This window comes from Echinops telfairi, unplaced genomic scaffold (genome assembly GCF_000313985.2).
Source record: "Echinops telfairi isolate 266 unplaced genomic scaffold, ASM31398v2 ScPeMD7_5592;HRSCAF=6446, whole genome shotgun sequence".
Lineage (NCBI taxonomy): Eukaryota > Metazoa > Chordata > Mammalia > Afrosoricida > Tenrecidae > Echinops > Echinops telfairi.
Window position 1 is genome coordinate 22102243 of NW_022109491.1, and position 14682 is coordinate 22116924.

The window sequence follows — 14682 nt, forward strand, 5'->3', positions numbered from 1 at the left end:
TTTTGGGGTCCGCTGAGTTTTTCTTCTTTTCCCTTCTCGAAGGCCAATCCAGTCACTCTCCTGGGAAGAAGGGAATGCTGTTGGCCATTTCAGGAGCAGGACCTTCCGGTCAGAGGAGTATTACCAAACCTTATCTGAGTAGAATCGTCCAGGTGCTGCTCTGGGGCATTCCAGCATAGAAATAAGCATTACATTATGTTAGACAGAAGAGCTTATAAGATTGGGCCGGGGCATTCTGACCAAGGCAGTCAGGCATGACTGATAGGACTTGCCTCCACAGTTTTCAAATATATATTTTTTTCATAATAAGTCTTTCTGATTAACCTGTATCCTTCAAGAAAATGTACTGGGATGATCCTTTGGAGTTCCATATAGTTGCCATGACCTTCTCAGCCTTGACTGTAACAGGGCCTGCATATCCCATTGGAAGCCACTGTTTTGACTGGTCCTTACACGTGGGGCTACGCTCTCCAAGGTCAGCAGTTTGAAACCACCAGCTGGTCCTCGGGAGAAAGATGGAGCTTTCTCCTCCTGAAAAGAGTTACAGTCTCAGAAACTCACAGGGGACAGTTCTACCCTATGCTATAGGTCATTCAGAGTTGGGATCGATTTGATGTGAGTTTGGTTTGGTTTGAGACCAAGACAAGTATCTTACTGAAAGAACTTGTCTGCAGCCATCCACTGACCACAGAAACATATTTAAACACATTTAAAAAGAAAGAAGCTGCATGGATTGTGATAAGAGCCCCCAATAAAGTGATCTTTTAAAAAGGAAGAAGCCCTTGCATATGTGAACTGGAATCCCCAGTAGCAATACTTTTTGACTTACTGTTGTCGGTAGATAGATGAAAATAACATCATGTTAACAATTGTGAATCTAAACAAGGGATCTAGGAGTGTTCATAATGCTATTTTTCTGTAGGTTTGAAACTCCCTCCACCCCCACCTCCACACACCCCCACCAAAGTGTAGAGAAAAGAGAAGTCAAAGAAAGTGCTTGGCCAATGGTAAGTGCTTCATAGAATAACTCTTCCACCAGCATAGAACCCCAGACGGGCTAGGGCTTTTCTTTTACGTTATCCTCAGCACCTAGCATAGTACCTGGCGTGTAAGTCAGTCCCCAGTAAATGTTTTTTAAACAAAGCATAGAGAGGTTGCACATATGAAATGTACTATGAGAAACAATCTGTATTCAATAAACAACAGAGCGCCGGGGTCGCCATCTGGGCAGAAAGTTTGGGGGGAGAGCGGTTTCGGGCACCTAAGGAGGAGAGGTTCCGGGGTGGGGTGGCCAGGAAGGGAGATCGCGATCACGGAGGCGGCCTGTGGGTCTCAAGCCCAGGTCCGGCCGGGCCGGGGAGCCACCCCAGTCGGTTCGGGGCGCAGTCCTGCTCGCTGGACCTTTGTGTGTGGGGCCGCTGTCCTGGGCTTTCCGGTCGGAGCCGCCTGGAGACAGGTGTGTGACCTCTTCCTGATTCTGGAGGGAACATTGCCGGTTCGGAAGCAAGATCCCCAGCGATCGTTGTGCCTTTGGGAAGAACATCGTTCAAAACTAAGCCCAACTGAGGACACACCGCTCAGAAGTTCCATCGAACGTGTTAGTCACATATTTCAGAGCACCCTCTTTCAGGCTTTCAGAGGCGTCGCCCGCCGCTGGCACACACCAAGAAGCTGCCCCGAAAGACCCACCGAGGGCTGCGCAAGGTGGCATCCCGCCCGGGTGGCCTTCTCGGTGGCCCGCGCTGGGCAGAAGGGCTGCCACCCCGGCACGGAGATCAACAAGAGGATCTGCAAGATCGGCCAGGGCTACCTGGTCGAGGATGGCACACTGATGAAGCACAACACTTCCACCGACCACGATCTCTCTGCCAAGAGCATCAACGTCCTGCGCGGCTTTGTCCACTGCGGTGAAGTGACCAATGACCTTGTCCTGCTGCAGGGCTGTGTGGTGGGGACCAAGAAGCGAGCGCGCGCTCCCTCTGCGCAAGTCCCTGCTGGTGCAGACCAAGAAGATTGACCCTGGAGAAGGTTAACCTCAAGTTCATTGACACCACCTCCAAGTTTGGCCGTGGCTTCCAGACCGTGGAAGAGAAGAAAGCTTTCATGGGACACTCAAGAAAGGCCGAATTGCCAAGGAAGAAGGCGCCTCACAGATAGTACAGCTGGTGGGATCTCAATAGCTAAGACAACCAGTGTTTCCAGTGAAAACAACAACAACAAACTAACACCACATGGCTGCATGGGACAGCTTTGTTTGTTTTTGTTTTTTATGACCTAAATATAACTATTCCAGTTGCTTTGATTAAAATGAACTTCTCTACACAACCAAACAAAACTGAGTTTTTAAATTGCTCCAGAAAATCCTCCCAACTGAGATTGAGCTTGGCAGTTCATTCTCTGAGTAATAGCACCATTTGGGATTATTTATTTCAAAGGAGGAGAAAAACCACTTTGAGAGCCTCATTTTTCACATTTTTTCCTAATTGTGACCCAAATGGACAGAACTACCCTCTCCGTGGGGGTGGGGGTGGGGAGAGTGCTAGGCCCTCTGGTGGAGGGAGATTCCCGATAGTTTCCATGGAAAAGGGAGTGGAACAGAAATGAGGTGGAAAGACCTGCCTTTACTCGGCGGTTTTTGGAAACCTGTCATCGCATTTTACTTCCTAGTCAACACAGCTTCCTTAATGACTGAGTATGGTGTGATCATTTTTGACCCTGTGTGAAGCGAGTTTGGGGGGATGCCAGGACCAGGATGGATTGAGCAAGAAGGTACACATTTAAGAATGGAAAGTGACATCTGGAGTTGTGTGAAAGGAAGGCTTGTTCCCAGCATGAGAGTGCCACGGAAGCCTGGAGGGCCACCAGAGTCCTGCCTCATCTCTGTGACAAGGATGAGAGGGCTGTATGCATAGTCATCTGCCTCTGGAAAAGCTCTGGGCAGAACCCAGAGGCCGTGGGCTGCCCAGGGTAGGCAGGCTGACCGCCACATGGGGATCTTTCAGGAGGCCTGGTCCGGTATTTGTAACTAACTTTTCTCTCTTTTTTCATAATTTCTAACATTAAAAGCCACCTCTCCCCTTTTTTGAATGTGAAAAATGACACATGGCCGATGGGAAAAAATATGCATGACAGCAAAAGTCTCGTGAAATGTCTGCATTGTAATAACCACGGATAACTTTTGGTGATGTTTCTCTCTGTTAATCCTATGCATATAAACCTATGGAGCAGGAATGTCTAATGATGTATTAATGGGATAATAATATACCTAGTCCTCTATAACTTGCATTATTTTCCATTCAAAATATGTGATAAGAAAAAAATGTGTGGTAAGAATCCCTCTAGTTATAATCTATAATTTTTACAATGAAAATTTTAGACTTTTAATTATGAAAGTAATTTATGCTTATAATAAAAATGTGAAAAATACGAACATGTGAAAGTTAGAAAAATGACCATTCTTCCCTCACCTCCTAATCCACTTAATTATTTGGCACATAATCTTCCAGGCTATGTAATGTATATATATAAATTTATAGAAGTACTCATATATGTTTTCTACAGAAATGGGCCTACATGTGTATTCATCTTCCATGTTTGTTTTTCTACTTAGCTAAGTCATGGACATCTTTCCTCCATGTAAGTAGTATCTCCATTTGTTTTAGTGACTGCATATCCTAGAAGTGGATCTAGTGTTATATATCTTTGATTTTTATTTGAAATCTTAGTGTTCTAATTTGTTTTTTTTTTTAAAGATATTCAATGGCTTAAATATTCTTCTTTTTTCCCTTTGACAAATCGTTTTCATTTCCAGCAACACCCAAGGACATACAGACACACACAACCACAATCTGATCAATGAGCTAAGCCCTCCTTCACACACAAAATCTCAGCATACAGCTAAGACCACATACACACACAAGCACACGCACAATCTCACATGCATTCCCAGAGCCCTACAGACATGTCTACTACATGTTTCAGGCAAGGGAAGGTTGACGCTACCAGCTTCAGCTTTGTTTTCTTTAGATGAGAGGGTCTCAACCTTCCTAATGCCACCACCTTTCCATACAGTTCCTCATGTGGTGGTGACCCCCAACCGTAAAGTTGTTTTCACTGCCACTTCATCACTGTCATTTTGCTACTGTTATCAATCATCATGTAAATATCTGATATGCAGGATGTACTTTCATTGTTACAAATTGAATATAATTAAAGCCTAGTGACTAATCACAAAACAATATGTAATTCTATATTGTGAAATATTTAATTCTAATTACAAATAAATGAAATTTTGTCTTGAAGCATGGTGTAGCATGGGTAATAGTCAACATAACAGTAAACTACATTGCTACACTTTGCGACAGTGTGCGTAAAAAGTCAATGTCTTGGTTCTTAAAACCATCGGAAATATGTGGTTTTCCAATGGTCTTAGGTGACCCCTGTGAAAGGGTCGTTCGACCCCCAAAGGGGTCGCGACCCACAGGTTGAGAACTGCTGTTTTAGATCAATGGTTTTAAAACGTTTCCACTTCATCTTCCCTGAAAGCGCACTCTGCTTTCCAATAAAAGTTCCAGTTTGCTCTACAGACACGATTTGTGGCATTTGTCTGTCTGTGTTCAAGAGGAAGATTCATGGCACTTCCCATGAGAAGACAGAAGAGTGTGGGCTCCGGAGGCAGTGAAGACCTGACGCCAGACCAACACATCAGCAGCTTGGCTTCAGCCTCCACTCCAGAAGCGCTCAGAGCTGGAGAAGAGAGCTTAGAAACAAGGCTCAAGCTCCTTATTCTAAGTCTACACCACTCCAAGTAGACAGTGGTCGCAGTGTATTTCTGGCTTCCTGGCCACTCTTGCTACCAAGCATCTATCACTCGGGTTGCGGGCCTGACTCCACATGGGGCTGGAGCTGAAAGCTTGACACAAGTCCCAGACCACTCACCAGGGGCAGGTAAGAAGGGTGGGGTGTGTAGGACGAAGAGGCCCCAGAGCTGAGAGTCTTTAAAAAGCTACAAACTAAGGTAACAGGAGGGCTCCTGAAGGGGGACTAAAGAACAAAGAAGGCATCCCGTGAAACTAAGACCAGGGCCAGGTCCTGGTAACACCTGAGGAAGGCAAGCACAGAGGACGAGAGATGAGCTGGGTCAGGGTTACACCAGGAATGAAGAGGACTGTCTGAATTCCCCGTCACTTTGAGCAGTGCGCTAGCTGTAAATCACCTTCTTACCCGAGATCCCTTTCTTTGCTCTCTCAAAGCAGCCTCAGCTATAAGCAAACCAGATGCCAAAAATCAGGACCCCAAGGAGAATCAGTGTCACAAGCTGTCACCATGTCCCCCCACGTTCAGCTCTATAGTTTCCATGCACACTTCTTCAGACTTCATTGCTAGCCCAACCTCATTCTGTGCCTGACAAGAATATGCCGGGGTATCAAAGGTTGACATGGGCTCAAAGATCAATCTTGTGAATCAGGGTATAAGATGAGTTACTGAAGGCGCAGTTGCTCTTGGGCTCCGTAGGCATCATTATCCCATCCTTGAACCAGGTATATTTAGAGGGATCGGAACCATCTTGCTCTGAGCAGGTCAGCACTACCCAGTTTCCACTGGTGACAGAAGAGGGGATGTTCACTGTAGGCACAAGCACAATGAGCTGCACGTTGACCTCCCCGTAGTTGTTGCCGCCATCCTCTGAGACCATACACACACATATGCACACCATGCATGCATTCCGAGTCACAGAATGGATGGTGATGTCATATGGTGAGAAGGTAACTTGGCCCTCATAGGAAGTGGTGATCTTGTTGTTATAGCAAACAAGGCTGCTGATGTCGTTTTGGACAAATTTCCACTCCACACAGGGGCTGGAGAAGCCGGAGTAGCCGCAGGTCAATCTGGCAAATTGATTCTCGGTGACTTTGACTACAGGCTCAGAAGTATATACTGAACCCCTGCTTGACGTCAGGGGGCCTCTCAGTCATGACTTCGGGAGCCAGGTCTGAGCAGAGAGAGCAGCTTAAATATTCTATATGGGTATATTTATCTAGCCATTTTCCTATTTTGTGGTTACATTGTTTTCAAATGATTTTAAACAAATAATGCAATAATAAGCATTTTGTATGTAAATCATCATACACCACAAATCTCAAGAGAGATCCCTAAAGAATACATTACTGGTCAAAAGTCATGAACTTCCTACTGAATCACACTACTGAAAATTGCTTTCCAGAAATGTCTACCAATTTGTATTCTCACGATTGCCATCAGCCCCTAATAACGCTGAGGATATGTATGCTTTTACACGTTTACTGACCTTTCACTTTTGTAAAGTGCCTGTTCCTATCTACCAACCTTTTTAATTGGATATGTTTTGCTTTATAATTTTGTAAAGATTTCATACATCTGTTCACAAATTCATTGGCCCAATCAAACATATTCCACCACTTATTATGTGCCAGGTACTGTTCTAAGTACAGCAGAAAAAAGTGCTATGAAAAGTCAAAACCAAAAGAGGTCAGAAGATGGAACTGTGTAAGCAATGCTGCCTTCTATGGATGGTCAAGCAAGGCCTGGTCTCCTGGAGAACAGGATGAAAGAAGTCATGGGGAAGAACTCTAGGCAGAAGGGGGAGTAGATTTTTCAAAATGTTAACTCTTTCCAGAATATCACTTGCCTTTTATGGTTGTCTGTCATTCCTTATACACAAAGTTTTGCTATTGGTCAAGTGAAATCTGTTAAGCTTTTCCCTATGTATGGCTTCTAGATTTTCTATAAAGGAGCCCTAGTGCTGCTGTTGGGTTGCTAACCACACGGTTGATGGTTCAAGTCCATCAGCTGCTCTGTGAGAGAAAGATGAGGCAGTCTGCTCCCATAAAGATTTACAACCTGGGAAGCTCTACAGAGGATCGTTTCAGTTCAATGGCAGTAGGGAAGGTTTTCTGCTTAAGAAGACCTTTCCTACGTCAAAGTCATGAAAGTATTTTCTCATAGATTCATTTTTAATACTTTGGTATTTTAATTTTTGACACCTTTCTTGAAGGATAAGTTAAACATTATAATATTCACTCATTTTGAGTGTTATTGTTAGTAGCCATTAAGTCAATTCTGACTCATGCTGAATATTGCCCAGTCCTGTGCCAATTTGCTTGTGCAATCTAATGCATACTCATCCCAATCCAGTTTTAGAACTCTGCTTTTATTGTTTATTTGGCTTTTAATATTAAGATATCTGAGAGTCATTTTAGTTTTAGCTGTTAGGCTAGAGACCTAAGTTGTTGGCTTTTCCTCCTCTTTCCCCATTGACTTAAACTCCCTTGTCACACGATAAACTCCCATGAGTACACGGGTTTATTTATTACTAATCTCCCCATTCGAGGGGTCACAAACAGGCAGTGTTTACATTTAATTTTTGATTTGGCCCTTGAGAACTCCACATGAAAGCTTAGGTTTGGGGCTTTTCTGGAAAAAAAATCAAAAGCCACAGCAGCAATCTTCTGGAGGCTATCGGAGGCTGTTTTCATGAGGCAGGGGATGGTCACCATTGCCAAGTTGGCCTGATGGCCTGTCCTCCATGGTATGTGCCTGCCGTGCCAGTGTAATTATTAATATAATTTTCACTTCCCCAAAGTGTTCTGACTTGCAGGATATAACTAATAATGACCTTAGTTATGAGTCAGGCTCCACCACTCCCTATTATATCACACTCAGCATCTCTTTTTCATATATTAAAAATATGTATGTATGTATGTATATGTGTATGGTATGTGTGCGCACATATGTATATATATAATATATAATATATTATATGTGTGTGTGTGTGTGTGTGTGTATATATATATAGATATATAGATATATTCCCAGGAAGATGATAGGGGAGGAAATGACTCCATCCTGCCCCAAAAGATTGGCAAAAGATAGATTGTATGGACTTGGATTGGAGAGAGCATACTATATGGTAGGTAGGAAGTAATTAGTTGCATGGACTCTAAGTAGAGTAAACAACCTATCTGGTAGGGTGTAATTAGAACAAGGTTCCTTTGACAATATAATGTCACAATTTACCAATACCTCCCCTTATTTAACTTTGCAACAACCTGTTGCCATCCCAGTATTTTCACAGCTCTGTGCTCCTTTTCTTCGTGACTTACCTTGTTTGTTATTGAATATTTATCGTGTATTGATTTGCTGTCTTTCCCTGTAGCTTGCATCCTAGGCTGTTTTAGCACCATTGTTACCCATCCCCGTGGGAACTAATAGAGGAGATTAGGGCTAGAGCCCTTATTCCTGACTTGAAGCCCGGAGATTTTTCCTGGTTAGTTGGCTGCAACTTTCACAAAAAAGAAAGAAATGGGATTTGTTTTCCACTTTTGTAGATTGCGCAAAGACACAAAACTGAGGGGCGGGAAAAACCAGCGGAGCTGGGTGCAGGCGACGCCCCTTGTCTTTCCCAACGATCCCGCCTCAAACGAGACTACATTTCCCAATAGCCTCCGCGGTATGCACGGCCGCTGCCACGTGGCTTGCGCCTCTGCCGTCGGCCCACTAGGGGCGCTGCGACGACCCCTCTGCCGCCCCGTAGAATTCTCCGCGGCCCCGGGGCCGCTTGCTTCCTGTTTGTCCGACGAGGAGACATGGCGGCGGCGCCAGCGGCGGCTGGGTCTGGGGCCGGCCGAGGGCGACGGGCGGCGGCAACGGCGGCGGCCTGGGGTGGCTGGGGCGGCCGGCCGCGGCCCGCAAACATTTTGCTACAGCTACGGCAGAGCCAGCTAACCGGCCGGGGCCTGGTCCGGGCCGTGCAGGTATGGGGCTTGCCCGGAGGGGCGGGGCGGGGCTGACCGGGCGGGAGCTGGCTGGAGGACCAGGGAAGAGGCCTTTCCTGGTTGCTGAAGGACGGACGGGACCCTCCCTGGCCAGCCGCCGCCGCCTTGCTGTGTGGACAACTCGGATGCTGTCAGCCTCGGCTGGCCAAGGACAGCGGCCAGCTAGAGGTCTCGGTTAGGGACCGACCGGGGCTGGGCTACTGTGGGCATTGATGGCGTGTACGAGCCGTGGGCCCAGTGCCTGGATCCTCCCTTCCCTGCGCCACGTCTACACGTCTAGGGCACCCTGAGCGCGTTTACTTAGTCTCTGTGAGCCTCGAGCATCTCCCCTATGAATTGGGTGGTAGTGGGATGCCAGCACTGCGGCCCCCAAACGTTCCCAAGGGGATCATATGTCATTTTCCCCGAGAGGCCTTTCTGGACACCCCCATCTTTCAAATTAGGCCCCCATTGTTATTTCATCACAGCACTGAATTCCTTTCGTTCACACTTCTTTTAGTCCGTAATTACATATTTCTTTGTTGTCTGCCTTATTCTCGCCTGTCTTCCACATCAGGTTGCCCTCCAACGGTGCAGGGACTATGTCAGTTTTGCTAGTGTAGAACGTCATGATTAAGAGTGAGCACTTGGAACCCAGGCAGGCCTGGGTTCGAAGGCTTAGCCTAATTACCCTTCTGCCCCTCAGTTTCCTCGTTTGTAAAATGCAGATAATAATTAGTAACCCACCTCTTAAGATGATTGTGAGGATCAAAGGAGGCAGTTGTGTAAAGCGTTAAGTGCATTTCTGATGCATAGTAAGGGCTGAAGTGTAATCAGCTACTATTAATGTTATACAAGGTATCTGGCTTATAATAGGTGTCCAATATATGATGAGTAGTTTTTTTTGAATGAGTGGAAGATAACTGCTTTCGTGTAAAGTAGAATGGTTAAGTCCTAGTCTCCCCACCTCCTGCCCATCACGTTGGCAGAACTTCCGTTCAACCTATTTTTAAAAATTAAATAGTCATTTTATTTGGGGCTCATACAACTCATCACAATCCGTACATACGTCATTTGTGTCCAGCACATTAGTGCATATGTTGATTTCATCATTCTCACAACACCTGCTTTCCACTTGAGCCCTTGGTGTCAGCTCATTTTCCCCCTCCCTCTCCGCTCCCCCTGAACCCTTGCTAATTTACAAATTATTATTATTTTATCATATCTTACCCCATCCAACGTCTCCCTCACCCACTTCTCCACTGTCCGTCCCCCAGGGAGGAGGCCATATGTAGACCTTGTCATCTGTTCCCCCTTTCTCCCTCACCTTCCCTCCACCCTCCCGCTATCGCCACTCTCTCCACTGGTCCTGTGGGGTTCATCTGTCCTGGGTTCACTGTATTTCCGGTTCCTATCTGTGCCAGTGCACATCCTCCAGTCCAGCCGGATTTGTAAGGTAGAATTGGGATCATGGTAGTGGGGGGAGGAAGCATTTAAGAGTTAGAGGAAAATTGCTTATTTCATTGTTGCTACACTGCACTCTGATTGCATTCAGCCTATTTTAAATACAGTTTTTGCATAAAGAAACTCTTGAATCATACACAAGACGCTAATAGAAGTGGTTGGTGGGAGTCGGGTGGAAATTGTGTGCATGAGTACTGAATGCCACAGGATAATTTTATTTTCTTAAATCAAATTTTAAATTACATAAATAGTGCTTATACAGGTCACTGAAAGACAACCACTAAAGGGGCAGGGGGTCTGGGTGTGGGTAGATTGCAAATGAGGGAGCAGTTCTGGGTGAGCAGCCGTTTCCTGGACCTCAGACAACTGCAGATGAGCAACTTTGTTTTCTCTTGCATTCCTCTCCATTTTTGCTGGAAAGACTTGCTCTGTAGTTCTTTAAGCAATTACCTTACTCAGCTGGGTAGGTGGGGACAAGCAGAAAGGGAGCGAAACCATTATTGAGCACTTAACTTCGGATCCAACATTGTGCAAGGTATATGGTGACTTCATTTAATCTTCAATCTTTTGAGTTAGGAGGTAGGATTTCGACCTCTTAACCCAAATGAGGAAACCGAGGCTCAGAGAGGTTAGGCAATTTACTCCTAAATTCTCATCTTGATAATAAGTGTTTCGAGGCAGTGAGGAGCCTTGTTCTTTAGCCTGACAAACAAGACATTTTAGAAAACTTGGTTGCCCACGAGTAGGAGTAGAGGAGTAGATTGGAGTAGAGGAGCCTGGAAACACTCACCAGATAGAAGACTAGTGGACTATTCTTGAGCCTGGCTAGTTGGTTATCATGGTAATGAGTGGTTGTTTACAGGCATGGGTGCTGTATCAAAGGTTGAGATGAAGACACCTGCCCAGAATTTAGTGAAATCAAAGTGGATACCATCTATTAACATGTCTCTTTTCTTGGTAACTTTTCCTTGATCCCTTCCTTGCAACACCCTCTCCCCTGCTGCATAGGATCAATTATTTCCTCACTCTATTTCCCAAGCACAGTAAGCTTACTTTCTATGGCCTCAATGAGGAGAAGATCGGATTTTGAAGTAAGACGGGCCTGGCTTGAATGCTGGTTCTGTCATCTTATTAGCTTGGTGACCTAGATTAAATTAAACTCTCTGAGCTTTAGTTTCTTTCTTTCTAAAATGGTAGTAATAGCATCTACCTTATAGAGTTTAGGAAGATTAAGTGGGAAAAATGTCAAAAAGCTTATGTAGTGTGTGGTATGTAGATGTTCAATAAACACCTTACCAATGCCCTAAAGATCAGCAGTTCGAACCTACCAGCTACTCTGAGAAAGTGTGGCAATCTGCTTCGTAAAGATTGGAGCCTTGGAAACTCTATGGGATAATTATATTCTGTCCTGTAGGGTCAATGTGAGTCAAAATCAACTGCTATGGGACAGAGCTAGTAATTATTAGACTGGGCTTCTTGAGACATTATTTTTTTCTTGGTGTCTGTAACTGCAGAACCAGAAAGAGTGCCATGACTTTGATATATACTTAATAAATATTTTTAATCAAGATAGTGTATCTAAGGGCTCAATCCCTTTCTGGCATTGTCCATGTTCACTCCCCACATGGTCCTGGGGTGTTAAAAGAGCTTCAGAGACAGATCGTCTGGAACTGGGTCTGGCACATACTTGGTATGTGCCTCTGGACAAGACTCTTAAGTATGCCTTAATTTCTTAGTTTGTAAAACAGGAGTAATAAAGAGGGCCAAACCTCCTAAGAGACAGCCTGGGTGGTACAAAGGGTGAAGTACTGGGCTCCTGGTACTAGCTTACACAGGTGGTCTGTTGGAATCATCCTAAAGCGCTTTGGAAGACAGCCCTGGCAGTCTGCTTCGGAAAGGTGGTAGCCATTGAAAAGCCCATGGAGTACAGTTTGCCCTGAAATGCATGGGCTTACCCGGAGTTGAAATGGACTCCACAGCAGTTAGTTGGTTCCTTGGTGGGTGAATCTCCTAAGCTTGTGAGGACCAGTGAGTCAATACCATCACTGCTCACTGCCACGGCATCAATTCCAACTCAAATGACCCTGTAGGACAGAAGAGAACTGCCCCATGGGTTTCTGAGATTCTGACTTTCAAGAGAGTAGAAAGCCTCATCTTTCTCCCTCAGAGTGGCTGGTGGTTTAAACAGCTGACCATTCTGTTAGCAGCCCAGTGCCTAACCCGTTACACCACCACGGCTCCTTGTGAGTTAGTCCAGGTAAACATTTTAAATGGTCTCTGAAATGTAATATGCATGCTAGAAAGGTTATCTAGTTTAGTTATGAATAAATGTATTCTCATGGATCCTGAATCTATCTCCCTTCAACCTCAGATTTTACCTAGCTGGTGTCTCAACATTTCTCTTTAGACATGTTATGGACCCTCAGATTTTATGTGACAAAAATCACACTCCTTACTCTCTCACCAAATTTGATGTTCCCAAGATTTCCTCCTCTTCCTAAATGGGACTTAGTGAAGCCCGCGGGGAGTACGCCACTGGCCACATGATTTATGGGAGGGCTGCCCTAGTTGGAGTTCAGTTTGCCCAATTTTCTTCCTTTTCTGTTATGGTAATAAAACATGCTGGTACAGTCCTTCAGTGTTTACAGAGCCCTTTCAGATTCTTCAGTACATTTGAGTCGTTAAGCAAATCAGTTCTTATAAATCCCTTGCTTAAAACCATGCAGTGGCATCCTGTTGCACTTAGAATCAAATCCAGATTCCTTGCCATAGACCTGCATAAGCAGTAGGAGTTAATAGATATGGGATAGATTTAGTAAACCCTAGACTCTAGGGCAGTGTCACTCATATTTCAGGTCATTCTACCAGACTTCAGAGTGATAGTCTGGTGATAAACTGGGTTGTGTGATTCCCCCTTTGTTAAACACGTCTCAAAGGCCAGTCATAATTATTGGCATATCTAAAGTCTACCTGAGTTGTATTTGCTTAATACTTTTTTCTTTAGATTAACCCCCTTTAAGAAAAAACGTCAATAGGCTTCATTCAAAACATTAATGTTTGTGAAATTTAAGGACTTAAGTCTCCCTTTGCATGTCAGAGGTCAATTGATACTGAAAAACCTGTGGATAAGATAAATTCTCACAGATTAAAAACGTGAATGCCATTAATTTAAATGGGAGGATTTTGTATTCACAACCCCCCAAATTCACTTTTAATTATAATGAGACAACATGAATTTTTATTAAAGTGCTTGCAGTTATTCCGTGGTTAACATTTATAGTCGAAATAGCAATGTAAACTTCATTATTTTCCTTTAAGATGACTGTTTACTTATAGTGTATTTTGAGACTTTAGACATCTTACACTTAGAACTTATAGACATAAGGTATACATTATGTTTATGGATCTCAGCTTTTAGTTACTTAAAAGGAAAAGCAGTAAAGACAAAATCAGTCAATGAAAATGATGACTATACCCACTTCTCTCCTGCAGGGTTAGGTTTCAGAAACTAGGTCCTTATGCAGAATTGTGTTGTGTGGAAGGAGGAGGAGGAGGAAGATGATGAAAAGCACCTAGAGAAACGCTGGCCCTGGACCCTTCAAAGTGCTGTACCCCAACAGCTCTGTGCTCTGGAGCCCTGACCTGGCACTTGATGCGGGACCAGGAGTACAGTGGGTAGCTCTGTAGTTTCCACATCAGGCAGGGTGGGGCGCGGGGGACAGGACCAGGATGGTTTGTGGGGTTGCTGCTCATGCTCCTTGCTGCAACTCTCAACTGCCTGCTGCTGCCCTATAGGTCAGGGAAGACCCCAAAGAGAAGTGATGCCCTGCTTGTCTTGGGGCTTGAAATATAAGCCCAAGAGCCAGGAAACTAGTAGGTGGCCTGGGCCACTGAGGAGGAGGGAGTGGCAGGCTTCTGCTGCAGCCTCCAGGCCCTGAATTACCCTTTGTAACCTGCCTATTACAGGACTTGGTCCCTCAAGGGCCCTTGAGTAGAGGAGCACCAGCAACAACTGCCCCTGCCGCCTCCTGGCCCAGGTCTTCCTCAGAAGCTCAGTCACAATCTGCCCTAGTCTCCTGGCCTGTAGGAAGAGCTGTAATGATGGCTTGGGTGTTGGCATTGGGATCAGCAGGAGGCCTTCTGGAGAGTTGGCTGCTTCCATTGCAAGCCTGACAGCCTTGGGTGGTTCTGCAGACAGAGCTGGACATGGGGAGGAAACCCAGTTTAACACCCAAATGAATTGGATAGTAGGTTTTTATTACTATTGTAAGTGTGAAATGTCGGATAATGAGATAGGGATAAGTGAGGGGTAGGTCTATCTGGAAATGTCACATTCACTAAACAAGTTGACAGCTTAGGGAGTGTGATGGAAGAGATTACCACTGGTATAAACTGTCAAACCACAAGTAATCCAAGCCGAAAACCC

At 45.0% G+C, this 14682-nt stretch overlaps 1 protein-coding gene and 2 pseudogenes across 2 annotated transcripts in view; 2 read left to right on the plus strand and 1 right to left on the minus strand.

The window, feature by feature from the left end:
- The first annotated feature begins 380 nt into the window (after positions 1 to 380).
- LOC101664288 lies at positions 381 to 2180 on the plus strand (annotated as a pseudogene).
- A 2966-nt stretch (positions 2181 to 5146) lies between these two features.
- On the minus strand, positions 5147 to 8626 carry LOC101663977 (annotated as a pseudogene).
- Positions 8625 to 14682, plus strand: part of LOC101657159 (transient receptor potential cation channel subfamily C member 4 associated protein) — an 85020-nt gene continuing 78962 nt past the window's right edge. The window contains exon 1 of one of the 2 annotated variants that reach the window (XM_004697941.2): positions 8625 to 8792. In XM_004697941.2, the coding sequence (XP_004697998.1) occupies positions 8625 to 8792 (168 nt within the window). The remainder of the gene's footprint in view (positions 8793 to 14682) is intronic. The other variant, XM_004697940.3, reaches the window with a different exon arrangement.